This window comes from Salvelinus sp. IW2-2015, linkage group LG26, assembly GCF_002910315.2.
Source record: "Salvelinus sp. IW2-2015 linkage group LG26, ASM291031v2, whole genome shotgun sequence".
Taxonomy (NCBI): domain Eukaryota; kingdom Metazoa; phylum Chordata; class Actinopteri; order Salmoniformes; family Salmonidae; genus Salvelinus; species Salvelinus sp. IW2-2015.
Window position 1 is genome coordinate 10939755 of NC_036866.1, and position 22200 is coordinate 10961954.

Below are 22200 nucleotides of genomic sequence, written 5' to 3' on the forward strand. Positions count from 1 at the left end.
CCCATGCTGTCACAGACGCTATAATGGCACAGATACTAGAAGGACTGTGGATCTACACATTTCGAAATTTGACTTTTTATAGTCAAACTGTCTTGACTAACACAGGGACTGAACAACATAGCACATTGTCTCCCCCTGTGTCACAGGAGTGGAAATAGTTGTGTGATAGAGAAAAAACGAAAAAAAATATCACAGCAACATCTTGACTCAACCTCATAGCGTCAATGGGAGTGTAATTGTTGTTAGTTGTTTTTGCAACATTTTGCTTTTTATGTACTAAGACAAAAAAACATACAAATGTGTTATAATAACTCTCCTGTTTTTGTTTCTCGTGTTTTACATTCAACTGAAAATATATATGTGGGAAAAAATACACACATAGCCGTCTTCAATAAATTTGTGGTGTAAATTTTAGACTATGTTCAAACTACGAACAAACTACATAAATTGTACGTAATGTACATATATATATTTGTACGTAATGTACATGTGTATAACATATTTGTATAATGCAGTCTACTCTTCCTCCTATTGGCTCAAACTACGCATCATACTATTATTGGCGTGGCGAGAGAAAATCCTGCCAGCGGGGGCGCTCAAGATGGTGACATGAGAGGGTGTAACCAACATTTCTAGCTGAAGAACAATTTTAGTTTTTTTTTCTCACAAAGTTTATAGTTTTAGACTGCAGTTGCAATTTGTTTGTTTTTTCACAAAAAATGATATCTAACCATACAATGTAGCTATTTTGAATGATTTTGTAATGAATCAAACCATTGAAATATATTTTTGACGATTTCCAACGAACAAGCTAGCTATCGAAAAGTTTCAGCGTGTGTAGTTAAGTTAGCCTGCTAACGTCTTCATAGCTAGTAGCATGGAATCAGGATATGACCAAACTGTTGCTGAGATAATGGATGTTGAAACTTCCAAGGAGAAAAGAGGCATTGTTGAAACTCACTCATATGCCTGCAGTGTAAAAAAAGGGGGGTGAATGCGATTCATACCCGAATACCCCAACCAAGGAGCAACTTCCAAAGAAGCTGAGAAGTGAACCATCAATGAGCCAGCTACAGGACAACATCGTCCGCATCCTCGTGGCTAAAATCAAAGAGAGCGCAGATGACATGAATTTGGTGATAAAGAACACTATCACGATTGTTAACCTGAAGAAATCGATTGATTTCAATGCTGAGGAAGTAAACACTCTGAAGCAGCAGAACGCAACATTGAAAATTCAGGTTGCAAAACAGGAGAAGAAACTCACTGAAATGGAGTCAAAGGTAAACGAGAATGASTGGTATAGTCGGAGATGGAATCTTCGAATTTATGGAATAGCAGAAAAATCTGACGAGAACATCAAAGCAAGAGTGAAGGACATTTGCAGGGCAATAGTCCCGGAGGAGGAGCGAAATGTTGTTGAAATGTTGTCTGGGTGTAGTGCACCGCCTGGGTAGGCTGAGAGATGGGGAAAACAACCAGCCACCATGACCAGTGATCATGAGATTCATCTCCAGGACAGCGAGGGATCTGACATGGAAAAGTGCAAAGAAAAATGACTATTTAAAGAATAACAACCTGAGGTTCAAGGAGGATCTGACAGCATTTGACAAAGAAGCTCGGAATCGTCTGTGGCGGATGATTGAGAGAGCAAGGAAGGAAGGGAAAAGTGCATACTTTGCGGAGGTTTTGATAATGGAAGGGAAATTCACGCTGACGCCTAGCTTGTTGACTGCTCGACTTATCAAGTGAGTTGTGCAGGACTGAGTTTTATTTGTGTCTGATAAAACTATATTTCTTGAGGAATGAGCATTGTTTGTGTGAGCTAAACTTTTTTTATCAAATTTTTTTTTATGGCAGGGAAATTCGCAATGACACTTAATGTTAGCTTGATGGCTATTCGTTTTTACCAATCTATGGTACAATGTTATTTGCAATTGTATAAAAATATAATTTAGGTCAACCACTTGAGTGGTGCAAAGGACTGTTTTTATTTGCAACTAGTAAGAACTTTTCTTTTTGTGAGAACCCGATTCATGTGAACGTATGTAACAGTTGAACTTTAGTCAGTCCCCTCGCCCATACCCATGCGCGAACCAGGGACCCTCAACAACGTCGCCCACGAAGCATCGCTACCCATCGCTCCACAAAGGCCGCGGCCCTTGCAGAGCAAGGGGAACCACTACTTCAAGGTCTCAAAGCGAGTGACGTAAACGATTGAAACGCTATTTGCGCGCCCCACCGCTAACTAGCTAGCCATTTCACATCCGTTACACGTATACAGGTTTAATATTCTTCATATAGGCACTGTGATAGTAAATGTCCATTTCTGTTTTTTCTATTAATGCCAGGGAATCCGTAATATATATATTTGTATTGTAAGGGTAAGAGTGCCGACTTTTATTTCGTTCAAGAAACTCATGCCTGTTCCACAGATGCTGCGTTTTGGAAGTGTCAATGGGGGAACGATATTTGGTTTTCATTTGGTACTAATCGGTCAGCAGGTGTCGCTATTTTAAAAGGCAACTTTAAGGGTCATATATTGAGTCATGAAGCAGATAATACAGGGAGATGGATTATACTATTGGTAGATGTCAACCACGTTCAATTCATTGTTGTAAATACTTATGCTTCCAATAACAATTCAAGTAACTGTATTTTATTTAGAGACATTGAGAGGAAAATAAGTAAAATTATGTCTAAATTTCCATTGGCCAGTGTAATATGGGGTGGAGATTTTAATACAGTATTACATGATAATCTAGATAGATGGCCTCCTACGGATAGCAATTCTGTTTGTGAGATAAGGAATATATGTCTACGGTTAGGTGTTCTAGATATTTGGAGACATAAGAACCCAGATAAGATTGTTTACATGGAGTACCAAAGATGTATCTATACAATCCCGTATTGATTTCTGGCTGATATCTGAAGATATGGCTGACAAGGTTGATACAGTCTTGATTGAACCATCGATTTTAACAGACCACAAAGGGATCTCAATAAAGATAAATATGCATGGTTTGTCAACAAAAAAAGTTAGTAAATGTTACTGGAAAATGAACAAGACTTTACTAGAGAATTAAGTATTTAAGAAGGAAGTAGTAGGAATTATTGATAAATACTGGAATTGTGCCTGTGTTTATGAATACGTTTGGAAGTTACTGGGAGCTAATGAAATTTGATATAAGGCTTTTGGCTACTTCAATGGGGAAAGAAATTGCTCGTGCCAAGAGAAAGAATATGACATCATAAAGGGAATAATGGATTATACTAAAAAAAACTGAACTAACTAATCAGGAATTACTGGAGCTATCATCATTGCAAATGCAGTTAGACTGTATCTACGAGGAAAAGGCCCGGGGAGCGTTTGTAAGATCAAGACGAAAATGGATGGAAGAGGGAGAGAAAAATACAAAATATTTCTTTAATTTAGAAAAAAGGGCAGGCAAAAAGACTTCCATATGTAAATTAATGATTAATAATAGTCCCAATGAAAATCTTAAAGAAATCTCTCAGCATGTTGCCCAGTTTTATCAGAATCTGTATACATCAGCCCAGTCAACTTCCAATATGGATCTTTTCTTAGACAATGTAGCAAACATTGCTAAGAAGATAGATAATGATTTCAGGGATTTTTGTGATGAGTTTTCTGAAATTGAGATAAAAGACTGTATTAAAAGCCTTAAGGACAATAGGTCCGCTGGAAATAATGGTTTAATAAGCGAGTTTTATAAAGCATTCAATGATAAATTGATTCCTTTCATTCTTGCTATGTTTCAAGAATCAATAGAAAAAGGGGAGTTACCGGCTTCCTTAAAGAAAGGTGTAATTACTTTGATTCCCAAACCTAATAAGGATACTCTTTATATAGACAACTGGAGACCCATTAGCCTGTTGAATAATGATGGGAAATGATTTGCCCTTGTATTTGCTAAGAGGTTGAAACAAGGCTTGCATCATGTAATTGATTAAGAACAATCTGGTTTTGTGCATGGTCGACACATTAGTAATAACATCAGGTTGATCTTAGATATGATTGACTATAATGACCTCATCCTTGATGATAGTTTTCTTATGTTTGTTGATTTTTTAAAAGCTTTTGACACTGTAGAACATGAGTTTATGTTCAAAGCAATACGTTTTTTTTAGTTTTTTTGAAAGCAGTCCAAACTTTATATAGTGGTTGTACTAGCTCTGTAAAATGAGCTCACGGGACATCCCAAAGAGTTGATATTGGCCGTGGCATTAGGCAGGGCTGCCCAATTAGTCAAWTTTTWTTTTTATTGGTTACTCAAATTATGGCTTTTCAAATCAAGAAAGGTCGTTTTCAAGGTGTTTCAGCACTTGGCAAGGAATTTAAACTATGTCAACTGGCTGATGATACCACCATATTTTTAAGAGACAGGAATGAGGTTTCTAAAGCAGTTTCCTGTATTGAAGACTTTTCCTTGGTTTCGGGTTTGAAAATTAATATCAATAAGTCAGTCTTATTTCCACTCGAGGATTGTGTTTTACAGGAAGTATATGGTATCCCAATTAAAGATAAGGTTACTTATCTTGGAATTGTTACATGCAAGGATGAAAAACAAAGGAGTGAATTGAACTTTAACCCCATTTTTGAGAAAACAAAGAAGAAATTGAACCTCTGGTTGATAAGAGATATTTCGTTACACGGTCGGGTTTTATTATCCAAAGCTGAAGGGTTATCCAGATCGGKTTATGTCTCGTTATCACTTGACTTACCCCCTAAAATTGTAAATGACTTAGATAAGATTCTTTATAATTTTATTTGGAGGAACAAGCCTCACTATCTACGAAAAGATTTTCTCACTAATACTCACTAAGGAGGTCTTGAGGTTTTAGATTTCAATACTCTAAATAATACTTTTTAAATAAATTGGATTCTGAAGTATGTTAAGAACCAGAACAGTATTTGGAATGTCTTCCCTAAGTATTTATTTGGTTTAGAATTTTTGCTTCGATGTAATTTTGATATTGATAAAATCTCAGTCAAGTTGGCCAAATTCCATAAGCAGGCAATTTCAGCTTGGACGTTAGCGTATAAACACAATTTTTCCCCTCACAGATACTTTTTATGGAAAAACAAAGATATACAATTTTTAAAAAATAAGTCTTTTTTTTTCATAACTGGTTTGAAAATAAAATTATTTTGGTTGGTCAGTTACTGAATAAGGATGAATATCTACTCTCATATGGGGAATTTCTTGATAAGTTTAAAATTCCAATAACCCCGAAAGAATATGCAATTGTTTTTGATGCGATTCCAAGGGGGGTTGTATCTCTTTTTAAATTCCTCTGTGGTTGATGTAAGTAACATAGATTTACATGAAAATATATTAATTGGCAATATTCACATCAAAGATAAATGTAGTAATAAACAGATTAGGAATATTGTTTGTTACTACAATTCCCTCAGCAAGATTCTTTTGGTCAAATATCTATGGTGATATACAATGGGGGAAAGCATGGAAAATTGCTAACAAATATTGTATCAGTAACAAAGTAAAGGAAGTTTCATTTAAAATGTTACATAGAATTTATTCTGTGAAACATATTTTGGAAAGATTCAAGCTGAATATGGAATATAACTGTTATTTCTGTGGAATGGAGAAGGAGACCATTTTGCATTTGTTTTTTGCCTGTATTTATAGTAGAATGTTTTGGATTGACATACAGAATTTTGTTACAAAAAAAATAGGACCGGTTGTACTATTTAATGGTTTTGATATAATGATTTATTTCAGAAATTCTGACATAGATACAGATGTAGTATATTTAATTCAACTGCTAATAATACTAGGTAAATTTCATATTCACAAATGCAAATGGTCTAATTCAAAACCTAACCTTTTTCACTTTATAAATGAGTTTTAACAATATGGCACCACTTTAACTAAAATGAAAAACAAAAAGGCAATTAAAACTTGTATTATTAATGAATATGATATGTTTGTTTAGGATTCCTGGCAATGTAAATAGTTTGTATGCTTGTTTACATGTGACTATTCCTCTTTTGTTTGTTGATATTTTTATTTTATTTTATTTTTATAAAAAATCCTGCCAGCAACAAAATCAAATAAGCCACGTGCAAATACGGGTGACGTGTACGGGACTCCCCTTTTGAAACACCAATCGGTGGTATCCTCCCCTTATAGAGAGGCTGTGATTGGGCTAGACATTATATGGGTATTACACGTCGTCGCTTATTCACAGTTCAGTTTCCATTTAGATTATTCAACGGTGAAACATACACATCCTGTAAATTACTCTCAGGGAACCGGACTTGATTTGTAACATGGCTTCAAAACACCAACAGAACGACTTGCCTGCCGGGTTCCGCGTGCAGTTCAAATCTTTCGCAACAGAGGCGATCCATGTTGGTCAGGAACCGGAGCAATGGAAATCTATGGCGGTGGTACCACCTATTACTCTGTCCACCACGTTCAAGCAGTATGGACCTGGAGATCATGCTGTAAGTTATCTAATGTATACCATTAGGCTAACGTAAAGACCGTAGGGGAACTGTAGTAGGAGCTACCTGCGGAACTAATCTGAAATGTTTTGAATGTGTATTATGACCTGAAATGATAGTAGCCATCATCATCATTGTATATCGAGCAAGAGTTTTTCCCTATGTACTCTAGCAGTAACCCTATATAGGACGTCGCACGTCCTATAAAGGGCTAGTTTAACAGTAGCCAAGGCCAGCAATAACCTAGGTGTCTGGTATCGAGAGGCGTTCGTTCAGTATGGGGTGTCATATCGGTCTGGGCGGTGTACTGAACCGGTCAGGTTAAACGAATTTTCAGGGTTAATTAAATATTAATATGTATGACATACTGTAGTAGCACGGTACTGTCTTTTGTAGCATCTTTCCCTGCCCAGAACGAGCTTGGCACATTTTGCACTTATTCATGAGTCAGAATGTTGGTTGCACAATGTCTTACAGTGATGGGAAATTACCTTTTTGTGATGAATACTGAAAGTGTTTGTGTTTACGATTGGTATTACTTTTAACGAATAATTAATAGCCAGATGATCAGTAGTATCAGCATCTGTTTATTTATGAAAGATGTGGTAAATGTGGGCTCTCTGAATGTGGAATGTTGTCTTCATCAGGGTTTTGAGTACAGTCGGAGTGGAAACCCTACTAGAAACTGTCTGGAAAAAGCTGTTGCTGCTTTGGATGGAGCAAAGTATTGTAAGTGTTCATGTCTGACACCACTACCTCATCAATTTGTATCTAATAAAATATAACAAGTTCAGAGAATGTAGGCCTATAGCTTACAGGTAGAAAATACCGCTATACATTTAACTAGACTCCTGTTTACAACTTGAAGAGAATGTATTCTTAACTGGGAATTTTCTGTAGGTTTTGCTCTTGCTTCCGGGCTAGCTGCGACTATGACCATCACTCACATGCTGAAAGCTGGAGATGGCGTTGTCTGCATGAGTGATGTGTATGGAGGTAAGACATGGCCCAAAGTGTCTGTAAAACTGTCTGGAGAACTACCAAAAGGTAGACAAATGTTGCCAGTGAAAGTGTACACACATACAGTTGAAGTTGGAAGTTTACATACACTTAGGTTGGAGTCATTAAAACTTGTTTTTCAACCACTCCACACATTTCTTGTTAACAAACTATAGTTTTGGCAAGTCGGTTAGGACATCTACTTTGTGCATGACACAAGTAAGTTTTCCAACAATTGTTTACAGACAGATTATTTCACTTATAATTCACTGTATCACAATTCCAGTGGGTCAGAAGTTTACATACACTAAGTTGACTGTACCTTTACACAGCTTGGAAAATTCCAGAAAATTATGTCATGTCTTTAGAAGCTTCTGATAGGCTATTTGACATAATTTGAGTCAATTGGAGGTGTACATATGGATGTATTTCAAGGCCTACCTTCAAACTCTGCCTCTTTGCTTGACATCATGGGAAAATCAAAATAAATCAGCCAAGACCTCAGAGAAAAAAAAAATGTGTAGACCTCCACAAGTCTGGTTCATCCTTGGGAGCAATTTGAAGCACGGGGGTGGCAGCATCGTGTTGTGGGGGTGCTTTGCTGCAGGAGGAACTGGTGCACTTCACAAAATAGATGGCATAATGAGGAAGGACAATTATGTGGATATATTGAAGTAACATCTCAAGACATCAGTCAGGAAGTTAAAGCTTGGTCGCAAATGGATCTTCCAAATGGACAATGACCCCAAGCATACTTCCAAAGTTGTGGCAAAATGGCTTATGGACAACAAAGTCAAGGTATTGGAGTGGCAATCACAAAGCCCTGACCTCAATCCTATAGAGAATTTGTGGGCAGAACTGAAAAAGCGTGTGCGAGCATGGAGGCCTACAAACCTGACTCAGTTACACCAGCTCTGTCAGGAAGAATGGGCCAAAATTCACCCAACTTATTGTGGGAAGCTTGTGGAAGGCTACCTGAAACGTTTGAACCAAGTTAAACAATTTAAAGGCAAGGCTACCAAATACTAATTGCGTGTATGTAAACTTCTGACCAACTGGGAATGTGATGAAAGAAATAAAAGCTGAAATTAATAATTCTCTGCTATTATTCTGACATTTCACATTCTTAAAATAAAGTGGTGATCCTAACTGATCGAAGACAGGGAAGTTTTACTAGGATTAAACAATCAGGAATTGTTTAAAACTGAGTTTAAATGTATTTGGCTAAGGTGTATGTAAACTTCTGACTTCAACTGTATTTGTAAGTATGGTTTGATGCATACAGCCATTACCATGAAACGGTAATACATGATGCCTTTTTCTCTACAGGCACCAATCGTTACTTCCGGAAGATTGCTACAGAATTTGGCTTGGATGTCTCCTTTGCTGATTGTACCAAAATCGAGTTGCTCCAGGCCGCTCTTAAGCCGAACACAAAGGTAAGTGGAATTCTAAGTCTGCTTAGTTACCTTATGCGATTGATTTATTTTCACCTAAATCTCAAGTTTGAAAGAACCCAGGTTTCAGGTTTCCAGGCTGTTGGTGTGAGAATAGATGTGTCATCCAGCATCAGCACTACCATTTCGCTTTTGTTCTTCATGTTAAGTGCTTCACCCTGAGCTTTTCCATGAGTCATGGCATCATCAAGGAGAAACTTCACTGTGACTTGTCTCTCCAGTCCATACATGCCCATAGTTTAATACCTAGATCTTATAGATGTACGTTTTTGATTAGGAGCCAAAACTATGAAACTCAAATGACACCTGCTGCTACAAGACTAGATACTGTATATGATTGATATATACTGTATTACCTTCCACTCAAACTAATTTGTTCATGAAATTCTGAAGGGATTCTCTTTTATTTTCTATCTTCATGTAGTTAGTATGGATTGAGACTCCCACCAACCCTACCATGAAGGTGGTGGATATCCAGGCCTGTGCAGCTGTGGTCCACCAACACAACAAGGATACCGTGGTGGTCGTGGACAACACTTTTATGTCAGCCTACTTCCAGGTATGTAACAAGTCTATCCTGCCTTGTATGCGTTGTTGGTTATGTATCTAGATTGTTGGTTCTGCATTGCCATGTTCAGCCCAGGGACCGTTGGAAATGAAAACCTTAGTGAATTGAATTAAAATGGATGTGTTCCTTCATTTCACGCTCTCGGGTTTAACACATCCAGTCATTTCCTCTTCACATAGTGTCATTGATTAACCCGAATATACTCCAATGTGTTTCTCTTGCTCTTTAGCGCCCCTTGGACCTCGGAGCAGACATCTGCATGTATTCAGCTACTAAGTACATGAATGGTAGGTACATTCTGTCTGTACATTGATGTTGACTGAAGAGAATTTCCACACAAATAAAATCAGTTTACATGGGAGTTTTATTTTTTTTCTTATTTGATTGACAGGTCACAGTGATGTTGTAATGGGCCTGGTGTCTGTGAATAGTGAGGACCTGTATGACCGACTGAAGTTCCTACAGAATGGTGAGAGATGGATCAATGGCAACTGGATAAAAGCTATGCTAAGCTGACACACCCGCCACATTTTTTGCCTACTATGATTGAAGCACTTGAACTTCACTGTGAAGCAGTTGCTAAATTTTTGTGACTTACTTTTGCCCAACAAAAACCCACACATGCTCGTGATGCCAGGGCTTTCCACCAATTATAAACCACTGATAAAGAAGGCTTTGTGTGTTACCATGTTTGATTCTTTGTCTGAGGGGCTGATTGGTGTGTTGTGTAACGCAGTATTCTTCCTTAATGTACCCTGACAAGCCCTGGGAGCCGTACCGTCCCCCTTTGACTGCTACCTGTGTAACCGTGGCCTGAAGACCCTGCACCTGCGCATGAGGCAGCACTTCAAGAATGCCCTGGCGGTGGCCAAGTTCCTGGAAGCTGACCCCAGGGTGGACAGAGTCATCTTTCCAGGTGACGGGGGGGGTTCTCTGTGGATGTCAAACTGTAGTACTTCTGTATATTGCATAACACGCATGTTTTAACTGAACCTGTTTGGTTAAATGTTGAAGACACATTTTAGTTGAATGCATTCAGTTGTACAACTGACTAGGTATCCCCCCCTTTCCTTTAACATGACCTGCTTTCTGGGCAAATAGGTGTAACAAAATTTTGACAATGCATTCACTTTGGTAATTCCCTGGGCCAGTAGAAGCACATGTATAGTTAAACACATAGCATATGCCTCTCCAGTTACTCTCTTATTCTCTGCGCTTGAGGGGACCGCACCCGGTGGTTAAGGGATTTAACAGTCGACTGACTGGTTTTCCTCTTATTCCCCCTTCACTCTGTAGGCTTACCCTCCCACCCCCAGCACGAGCTGATGAAGAGACAGTGCACAGGCTGCCCAGGGATGATCACCTTTTACATAAAGGGAAAACTGGAGAATGCCACCACCTTCCTCAGCAGCCTCAAGGTGATTAGAGAATTGAGACGCTCACGTCTGATTCACAATATAATGCGAAGGCGATCTCTACTGGACTGGTCTGGTTACGCTGCGTACACCGTAGTTGCTGGAACAATGCTGGAAAGAACAGTGGGAAAAGAAACTGCATGGTTCGGCTCTATAGTATGAGGCATCATTGTATTTTACTACAGTATGGGTTGTGAATTAAATCACAGATGGACACAGTAATAACATTTTGTGCTGTTTTTTTATTTCAGTTGTTTGCACTTGCCGAGAGCCTTGGCGGTTATGAAAGTTTGGCAGAGCATCCGTAAGTATTCCTACATATCATCAACAATCGTAATATTGTAACTGCTATGATATTTAGATTCAAAATGTTGTCAGCTGAACCAAGAAATTGACTGTAATATCGAAATATAAAGTACTTTGATTGCCTCACTTTTGAACAATAATGCCACAAGGGGGCAGCAGTGGTCAAGAATAAATATTTTATTTATATATATAATAATACATATTACTTTGAAGTTTTGAAACCAACTTTTTAAACATAGTGCCAATAGAAATGTATTATTTTTTCATTTTTAGCGATTTTCTTTTTCTTTCCCTCTCAGGGCGATAATGACCCATGCGTCTGTTCCAGAGAGTGATAGGGCTGCCCTAGGGATCAGTGACACGCTGATCCGTCTGTCTGTGGGGCTGGAGGACGAGCAGGACATCATTGAGGACCTGGAACAAGCCTTGAACGCCGCGGTATGTACACTACCATACAATACACTACACTCTGCCTGCTCATAGCATACTCCCTGAAAACAAGTCTCTAACCTCAGCTAGCCTAGCACCAAGAACCACTGATTTCTGGCCATTGCGAAGTAGGGTAGCTCTGTCAAATCCAGACAAATGGGACCTGTTCAGTGATGATAATCACTGGAATATTTTGTCCCAAACACATCCATAGTACATCCACTGAACATCCCATTGCCCTCGACTATCCTTACCACACAAATGGTTGTTTCCATCTTTTTGTTTTCTTTGAGCAGCATCCGAATAAGTAATGTCTTCACGACGTCCCAAGACCAGCRGTTGTCTGTCGTCAGCGTGGCGGAGCAAAGGCAAGAGTACGCAGTGTTTCTAGCCGTGTACAAGGAGAGAGCAGCGAGATGGTGCCTCAACACAGCACACACAAACTGTATTTATGAATGCACTCATCAGGGGAAAACCTGCTCTTTAAACATACGCTTTCTTCATTAATTATTGATAACCTTTTTTATCATCAATTCTTTGAATGCTGATTTTATCAGGAGGAAGTATTCCTAAATTTTATTTCTTGCTGCTTTTGCTGTGTGTGTGTGTGTGTGTTTTTTGTTTTGTTATTTTTTTGTTTGGATTGCGTTGATGGGGCATTGTGAATGACGGTCTTATTCAATTAAAACTGGTATTCGGGACTTTCAGGAGTAAGGGAAAACAGCATTCAGTTGTCTTTCTGCTTCATATAGTTAAACATGAAAACTAATGTACGGTACATTGAACCATGAGAAGAATGTCTTGCTCTGTAAATGTCGGGACAGCAGTTTTGATTAAATACAACAGTGTCTGGATCTATCAGATGTATGCCTAGTAAAGGAGTCTTAAAGGAAGTTGGCCCATGAGGGATTGCCAACTGCATGCTTGTCCTTGCCTTGTGTCAACATTTTTAGTGGAATCACTCGCTCAAGAGAATAATACTTGTTTAATGTACAAAGTTCCAGTGGTATTGCTGAACTCAACCCACAGGCCTGTTCTCAGATCAAAACACCCAATGTCAGGGTTTTCTAACTAAGAACCGACCAACCCCACGTCGTGTTGGAGCTCTTCACTCAGTTGACAGTGTTATCAATCACATATCATACTTACTGTATCTCTGATTGCTACGCAAGTATGTGCTTCAATTGGGAAAGACCATGTTTGAACAATGTCATCTGTGTGACCAAACTCATTAAATTCACTTCGCAGTACGTCATGTTGGAACTCTCATTCACTCAACTGTGTTATAAATCACATATCATACATACTGTATCTGTTTGCTACTTAAGTGTATGCTTCAATGTCTGATCTATGTTATCTGTGTGATGTACTGTAGAATGTAGGCTACTGTTTATTAAGCTGTTGTAAACAATGCAATGGAGTAAAACAAATGTATAATTTTGTTTAACCTCTACGGGATCGGTGTCTCTAAACCAGGACGGTTGTTGCTATTGTGACTAGAATGACGTTGTGTGCAACAGCCAACTTTCCGGGACATAGACATGTCTTATGGGCAGAAAGCTTAAATTCTTGTTAATCTAACTGCGGTGTCCAATTAACAGTGAAATACAATGCTATTGTTTGAGGAGAGTGCACAACAACAACACTTTTGTCACGGCAACTGGTTTGATACATTCACCTCTGAAGGTAAATAATGTTCTTACATTCAGTAATCTTGCTCTGATTTGTCATCCTATGGGTCCCAGAGATAAAATGAAGCATAGTYTTGTTTGATTAAAATACATTTTTATGTTCAAATGTAGGAACTGGGGTCTACAATTTGACCCCACTGCTGTCTCTGGCTCCCTGCCCGGCCTTCTAGATGTGTGAATGTTAGTTTATAGGCTAATGATCCATCATGTATGACATTCCTGGGTGTGTGTAAACGTACATTTTTTATTACCATAGCATTTTTACATGTTCTCTATAGTTATGTACTTAAATGTATTAGTTGACCAATTTGGCACATTTGGGAAAACTCATGGCAGACTTGATACAAAATATTGTGCAGTAATGTAATTCTTCACTGGATCAGTCTGAAAATGTGTGCACAGTCTGCTGCCACACTTTTCACTTAGTCAGCTCATGGATTCAAACCAGCAACCTTTCAGTTACTAGCCCAACGATCTTAACCAGTAAGCTACCTGCCGCCCTCTCCCTGACCCAGTCCGTAATGCCTACAGTCCCTGTGTCCGTAGTTCCTGCGTCCAAGAACGTCAAGGTAACCTGTCTAAATGACTATCGCCCCGTAGCACTCACATCTGTAGCAATGAAATGCTTTGAAAGGCTGGTCATGGCTCACAAAACCATCTTCAGACACCCTGTACCCACTGCAATTGGCATACCGCCCAAACAGAGCCACAGATTGACACAATCTCTATTGCACCTCTCACCTGGACAAGAGGAACACCTATGTGAGAATGCTGTTTATTGACTACATCTCAGCGTTCAACACCATAGTCCAAGCTCATCACTAAGCTAAGGACCCTGGGACTGAACACCTGCAACTGGAACCTGGACTTCCTGACGGGCCGCCACCAGGTGGTGAGGATAGGCAACAACACATCCGCCAGGCTGACCATCAACACGGGGGCCCCACAAGTGTGCGTGCATAGTCCCATCCTGTACTCCCTGTTCACCCACAACTGCATGGCCACGCACTACTCCAACACCATTAAGTTTGCTGACAACACAACTGTGGTAGACCTGATCACCAATGGAGATGAGACAGCCCATAAGGAGGTCAGAGACCTGGCAGTGTGGTGCCAGGACAACAACTTCTCCCTCAACATCAGCAAGACAAAGGAGCTGATCGTGGACTACAGGAAATGGAGGGCCGAGCAGGCTCCAATTCACATTGACAGGGCTGTAGTGGAGCGGGTCAAGAGCTTAAGTTCCCTGGTGTCCACATCACTAAGGATCTATCATGGTCCACACACACCCACACGAATGACAATGCTTCCCCCTCAGGAGGCTGAAAAGGTTTGGCATGGGTCCTCAGATCCTCAAAGTTCTACAGCTGCACAACTGGGAGCATCTTGACTGGCTGCATCACCGCTTGGTATGGCAACTGCTTGGCATCCGACCGCAAGGTGCTACAGAGGGTAGTGCGTATGGCGCAGACATCACTGGGGCAGAGCTCCCTGACATCCAGGACCTGCGAGCCAGGCCTAATCGCCAAACATCAGTGCCCTACCTCACTAATGCTCTTGTGGCTGAATGGAAGAAATTTCCACGTGTCCACATACTTTAGTAAGTAACCCGTAAGTAAGCATTTCACTGTTAGTCTACACCTGTTGTTTATGAAGCATGTGAAGAATAACATTTTATTTGATTTCATTACACTAGTGTCAGAAGTGGGATCACACTTGGCTACTTACACCTGTTTGTGGAACTATTTCAGGAACTGTGGAATGTCAAGGTCAGATCAGTCCGATGTGTAAGAAATAGGAATTGGAATTCATCTACCAAATATGGTGATTGATCCGGTATTACTAGCTACTAGGATTATGAAATGTCCGGTCTGTTTGCATCTCTTTTGCATACTTCCTTATTCAATCAAATTCATTAATAAAGCCCTTCTTACATCAGCTGATGTCACAAAGTGCTGTACAGAAACTAGAGGTCGACCGATTATGATTTTTCAACGCCGATACTGATACCGATTATTGGAGGACGAAAAAAAGCCGATACCGATTAATCGGCCGATTTTTATATATATTTGTAATAATGACAATTACAACAATACTGAATGAACAATGAACACTTATTTTAACTTAATATAATACATCAATAAAATCAATTGAGTCTCAAATAAATAATGAAACATGTTCAAATTTGGTTTAAATAATGCAAAAAAACAAMAAAAAAAGTTAAAGTGCAATATGTGCCATGTAAAAAAGCTAACGTTTAAGTTCCTTGCTCTGAACATGAGAACATATTTTATTTATTTTTATTTAACCAGGTAGGCTAGTTGAGAACAAGTTCTCATTTGCAACTGCGACCTGGCCAAGATAAAGCTTAGCAATCGACACATACAACAACACAGAGTTACACATGGAATAAACAAACATACAGTCAATAATACAGTAGAACAAAAGAAAACAAAAAGTCTATATACAGTGAGTGCAAATGAGGTAAGATAAGGGAGTTAAGGCAATAAATAGGCCATGGTGGCGAAGTAATTACAATATAGCAATTAAACACTGGAATGGTAGATGTGCAGAAGATGAATGTGCAAGTAGAGATACTGGGGTGCAAAGGAGCAAGATAAATAAATACAGTATGGGGATGAGGTAGGTAGATAGATGGGCTGTTTACAGATGGGCTATGTACAGGTGCAGTGATCTGTGAGCTGCTCTGACAGCTGGTGCTTAAAGCTAGTGAGGGAGATATGAGTCTCCAGCTTCAGAGATTTTTGCAGTTCGTTCCAGTCATTGGCAGCAGAGAACTGGAAGGAAAGACGACCAAAAGAGGAATTCGCTTTGGGGGTGACCAGTGAGATATACCTGCTGGAGCGTGTGCTACGAGTGGGTGATGCTATGGTGACCAGTGAGCTGAGATAATGCGGGGCTTTACCTAGCAGAGACTTGTAGATAACCTGTAGCCAGTGGGTTTGGCGACAAGTATGAAGCAACCAATGAGAGCATACAGGTCGCAATGGTGGGTAGTGTATGGGGCTTTGGTGACAAAACGGATGGCACTGTGATAGACTGCATCCAATTTGTTGAGTAGAGTGTTGGAGGCTATTTTATAGATGACATCACCGAAGTCGAGGATCGGTAGGATGGTCAGTTTTACGAGGTTATGTTTGGCTGCATGAGTGAAGGATGCTTTGTTGCGATATAGGAAGCCGATTCTAGATTTAATATTGGATTGGAGATGCTTGATGTGAGTCTGGAAGGAGAGTTTACAGTCTAACCAGACACCTAGGTATTTGTAGTTGTCCACGTATTCTAWGTTAGAGCCCTCCAGAGAAGTGATGCTGGACGGGCGAGCAGGTGCGGGCAGTGATCGGTTGAATAGCATGCATTTAGTTTTACTTGCGTTTACGAGCAGTTGGAGGCCTCGAAATGGTCGGTGATCTGTTTGTTTACTTGGCTTTCGAAGACCTTAGAAAGACAGGGTAGGATAGATATAGATCTGTAGCAGTTTGGGTCTAGAGTGTCACCCCCTTTGAAGAGGGGGATGACCGCGGCAGCTTTCCAATCTTAGGGAATCTCAGACGATACGAAAGAGAGGTTGAACAGGCTAGTAATAGGGGTTGCAACAATTTCGGGAGATCATTTTAGAAAGAGAGGGTGCAGATTGTCTAGCCCGGCTGATTTGGAGGGGTCCAGATTTTGCAGCTCTTTCAGAACATCAACTATCTGGATTTGGGTGAAGGAGAAATGGTGGGGGCTTTGGCGGGTTGCTGTGGAGGGTGCCGGGCAGTTGACTGGGGTAGGGGTAGCCAGGTGGAAAGCATGGCCAGCCGTAGAGAAATGCTTATTGAAATTCTCGATTATCGTGGATTTATCGGTGGTGACAGTGTTTCCTAGCCTCAGAGCAGTGTGCAGCTGGGAGGTGCTCTTATTCTCCATGGACTTTACAGTGTTCCAGAAATGTTTTGAGTTAGTACTACAGGATGCACATTTCTGTTTGAAAAAGCTAGCCTTAGCTTTCCTAACTGCATGTGTATATTTGTTCCTAACTTCCCTGAAAAGTTGCATATCACGGGGGCTATTCGATGCTAACGCAGAACACCACAGGATGTTTTTGTGCTGGTCAAGGGCAGACAGGTCTGGAGTGAACCAAGGACTATATCTATTCCTAGTTCTACATTTTTTGAATGTGGCATGCCTATTTAAGATGGTGAGGAAGGCACTTTTAAAGAATAGCCAGGCATCATCTACTGACGGGATGAGGTCAATGTCATTCCAGGATATCCCGGCCAGGTCGATTTAGAAAGGCCTGCTCGCAGAAGTGTTTTAGGGAGCGTTTGACAGTGATGAGGGGTGGTCGTTTGGTCGCAGACCCAWTACGGATGCAGGCAATGAGGCAGTGATCGCTGAGATCTTGATTGAAAACCTCAGAGGTGTATTTGGAGGGCGAGTTAAATTAGATGACATCAATGAGGGTGCCCGTGTTTACGGATTTCGAGTTGTACCTGGTTGGTTGATTGATCATGAAAGCTGGTGGTTCCTTTTAACATGAGTCTTCAATATTCCCAGGTAAGAAGTTTTAGGTTGTAGTTATTATAGGACTATTTCTCTCTATACCATTTGTATTTCATATACCTTTGACTATTGGATGTTCTAATAGGTACTTTAGAATTGCCAGCCTAATCTCGGGATTGATAGGCTTAAAGTCATAAACAGCGCAATGATTGAAGCATTGCGAAGAGCTGCTGGCAAACGCAGTAAAGTGCTGTTTGAATGAATGCTTACGAGCCTGCTGCTGCCTACCACCGCTCAGTCAGACTGCTCTATCAAATCATAGACTTAATTATAATATAATAACACACAGAAACACGAGCCTTAGGTCATTAATATGGTCAAAACTGGAAACTATCATTTCGAAAACAAAACGTTTATTCTTTCAGTGAAATACGGAACCGTTCCGTATTTTATCTAACGGGTGGCAACCCTAAATCTAAATATTCCTGTTACATTGCACAATCTTCAATRTTATGTCATAAGTACGTAAAATTCTGGCAAATTAGTTCGCAACGAGCCAGGCGGCCCAAACTGTTGCATATACCCTGACTCTGCGTGCAATGAACGCAAGAGAAGTGACACAATTTCCCTCGTTTAAAATTGCCTGCTAACATGAATTTCTTTTAACTAAATATGCAGGTTTAAAAAAAGATACTTCCGTGTATTGATTTTAAGAAAGGCATTGATGTTTATGATTAGGTACATTCATGCAACGATTGTGCTTTTTTTGCAAATGCGCTTTTGTTAAATCATCCCCGTTTGGCGAAGTTGGCTGTCTTTGTTAGGAAGAAATGGTCTTCACACAGTTCGCAACGATCAAGGCAGCCCAAACTGCTGCATATACCCTGACTCTGTTGCACAGAACGCAAGAGAAGTGTCACAATTTCCCGAGTTAAAARAAATTCATGTTAACAGGCAATATTAACTAAATATGCAGGTTTAAAAATATAAACTTGTGTAATGATTTTAAGAAAGGAGTTGATGTTTATGGTTAGGTACACATTGGTGCAACGACAGTGCATTTATCGCGAATACGCTTGTTAAATCCCCCGTTTGGCGAAGTAGGCTGTGATTCAATGATAAATTAACAGGCACCGCATCGATTATATGCAACGCAGGACAAGCTAGATAAACTAGTAATATCATCAACCATGTGTAGTTAACTAGTGATTATGTTAAGATTGATTGTTTTTTATAAGATACGTTTAATGCTAGCTAGCACCTTACCTTGGCTCCTTGCTGCACTCGCATAACAGGCAGTCAGCCTGCCACGCAGTCTCCTCGTGGAGTGCAATGTAATCGGCCATGATCGGTGTCCAAAAATGCCGATTATCGATTGTTATGAAAACTTGAAATCGGCCCTAATTAATCGTCCATTCTGATTAATCGGTCGACCTCAAACAGAAACCCAGCCTAAAACCCCAAACAGCAAGCAATGCAGGTGTAGAAGCACAGTGGCTAGGAAAAACTCCCTAGAAAGGCCAGAACCTAGGAAGAAACATAGAGAGGAACCAGGCTATGAGGGGAGGCCAGTCCTCTTCTGGCTGTGCCGGGTGGAGATTATAATAGAACATGGTCAAGATGTTCAAATGTTCATAGATGACCAAAAGGGTAAAATAATAATAATAATCACAGTGGTTGTCGAGGGTGCAACAGGTCAGCACCTCAGGAGTAAATGTCAGTTGGCTTTTCATAGCCGATCATTCAGAGTATCTATACTGCTCTTGCTGTCTCTAGAGAGTTGAAAACAGCAGGTCTGGGACAGGTAGCACGTCCGGTGAACAGGGTTCCATAGCCGCAGGCAGAACCGTTAAAACTGGAGCAGCAGCACGACCAGGTGGACTGGGGACAGCAAGGAGTCATCAGGCCAGTTAGTCCTGTTGGTCCTAGGGCTCAGGTCCTCCGAGAGAGAGAAAGTAAGAAAGAGAGAAAGAGAGAGAATTAGAGAAGGCATACTTAAATTCACACAGGACACCGGATAAGACAGGAGAAATACTCCAGATATAACAGACTTACCCTAGCCCCCGACACATAAACTACTGCAGCATAAATACTGGAGGCTGAGACAGGAGGGGTCGGGAGACACTCTGGCCCCGTACGACGATACACCGGACAGGGCCAAACAGGCAGGATATAACCCCACCCACTTTGTCAAAGCACAGCCCCCACACCACTAGAGGGATATCTTCAACCACCAACTTACCATCCTGAGACGAGGCCGAGTATAGCCCACGAAGATCTCCCCCACGGCACAACCCAAGGGGGGGGCAGGAAGATCACGTCAGTGACTCAACCCACTCAAGTGACGCACCCCTCCTAGGGAAGGCATGGAAGAGCACCAGTAAGCCAGTGACTCAGCCCCTGTAATAGGGTTAGAGGCAGAGAATCCCAGTGGAGAGAGGGGAACCGGCCAGGCAGAGACAGCAAGGGCGGTTCGTTGCTCCAGTGCCTTTCCGTTCACCTTCACACTCCTGGGCCAGACTACACTCAATCATATGACCTACTGAAGAGTCTTCAGTAAAGACTTAAAGGTTGAGACCGAGTCTGCGTCTCTCACATGTGTAGGCAGACCATTCCATAAAAATTGAGCTCTATAGGAGAAAGCCCTGCCTCCAGCTGTTTGCTTAGAAATTCTAGGGACAATTAGGAGGCCTGCGTCTTGTGACCGTAGCGTACGTGTAGGTATGTACGGCAGGACCAAATCGGAAAGATAGGTAGGAGCAAGCCCATGTAATGCTTTGTAGGTTAGCAGTAAAATCTTGAAATCAGCCCTTGCCTTAACAGGAAGCCAGTGTAGAGAGGCTAGCACTGGAGTAATATCATCATTTTTTGGGGTTCTAGTCAAGATTCTAGCAGCCGTGTTTAGCACTAGCTGAAGTTTATTTAGTGCTTTATTTATTTCATCCGGGTAGCCGGAAAGTAGAGCATTACAGTAGTCTAACCTAGAAGTGACAAAAGCATGGATTAATCTTTCTGCATCATTTTTGGACAGAAAGTTTCTGATTTTTGCAATGTTACATAGATGGAAAAAAGCTGTCCTTGAAACAGTCATGATATGTTCGTCAAAAGAGAGATCAGGGTCCAGAGTAACACCAAGGTCCTTCACAGTTTTATTTGAGATGACTGTACAACCATCAAGATTAATTGTCAGATTCAACAGATTTCTTTGTTTCTTGGGACCTAGAACTAGCATCTCTGTTTTGTCCAAGTTTAAAAGTATAACATTTGCCACCATCCACTTCCTTATGTCTGAAACACAGGCTTCCAGGGAGGGCAATTTTGGGGCGTTTTGTATACATTGTTTGTCTTCAGAAAGGCAGTGAGTTGCTGCGCTAAAGCTTTTTCAAWTTTTTTTGAGAGGAATGGGAGATTCGATATAGGCTGATAGTTTTTAATATTTTCTGGGTCAAGGTTTGGCTTTTTCAAGAGAGGCTTTATTACTGCCACTTTTAGTCAGTTTGGTACACATCCGGTGGATAGAGAGCCGTTTATTATGTTCAACATAGGAGGGCCAAACACAGGAAGCAGCTCTTTCAGTAGTTTAGTTGGAATAGGGTCCAGTATGCAGCTTGAACGTATAGAGGCCATGATTATTTTCATCAATGTGTCAAGAGATATAGTACTAAAACACTTGAGTGTCTCCCTTGATCCTAGGTCCTGGCAGAGTTGTGCGTACTCAGGACAACTGAGCTTTGTAGGAATACTCAGATTTAAAGAGGAGTCCCTAATTTGCTTTCTACTGATCATGATCTTTTCCTCAAAGAAGTTCATGAATTTATCACTGCTGAAGTGAAAGCCATCCTCTTGGGGATTGCTGCTTTTTAGTTAGCTTTGCAACAGTATCAAAAATACATTTTGGATTGTTCTTATTTTCCTCAATTAAGTTGGAAAAATAGGATGATCGAGCAGCAGTGAGGGCTCTTCGATACTGGACGGTACTGTCTTTCCAAGCTAGTCGGAAGACTTCCAGTTTGGTGTAGCGCCATTTCCGTTCCAATTTTCTGGAAGCTTGCTTCAGAGCTCGGGTATTTTCTGTATACCAGGGAGCTAGTTTCTTATGACAAATGTTTTTAGTTTTTAGGGTTGCGACTGCATCTAGGGTATTGCGCAAGGTTAAATTGAGTTCCTCAGTTAGGTGGTTAACTGATTTGTGTCCTCTGATGTCCTTGGGTAGGCAGAGGGAGTCTAGAAGGGCATCTAGGAATCTTTGGATTGTCAGAGAATTTATAGCACGGTGAATGATTTTTTGATGATCCTTGGTTGGGGTCTGAGCAGATTATTTGTTGTGATTGCA

The 22200-nt window shown here is 40.6% G+C and overlaps 1 protein-coding gene across 3 annotated transcripts; it reads left to right on the forward strand.

Moving 5' to 3' along the window:
* The first annotated feature begins 1504 nt into the window (after positions 1-1504).
* Positions 1505-12598, forward strand: LOC111952371 (cystathionine gamma-lyase). Of its 3 annotated transcripts, none has more exons than XM_023970978.2 (12): positions 1505-1748; positions 6341-6496; positions 7144-7225; positions 7397-7492; positions 8825-8934; positions 9377-9511; positions 9750-9807; positions 9912-9989; positions 10284-10436; positions 10817-10938; positions 11187-11239; positions 11541-11845. In XM_023970978.2, the coding sequence occupies exons 2-12, from the start codon at positions 6431-6433 to the stop codon at positions 11722-11724; spliced, it is 1137 nt and encodes a 378-aa protein (XP_023826746.1). In that variant the 5' UTR covers positions 1505-1748; positions 6341-6430; the 3' UTR covers positions 11725-11845. The 3 variants fall into 3 exon arrangements, with proteins under 3 accessions (XP_023826746.1, XP_023826745.1, XP_023826744.1); XM_023970977.2 differs by lacking the exon at positions 1505-1748 and adding an exon at positions 11967-12598 and having other exon boundaries at positions 5769-6496; positions 11541-11679; XM_023970976.2 differs by lacking the exon at positions 1505-1748 and having other exon boundaries at positions 5769-6496.
* Positions 12599-22200: the final 9602 nt, after the last annotated feature.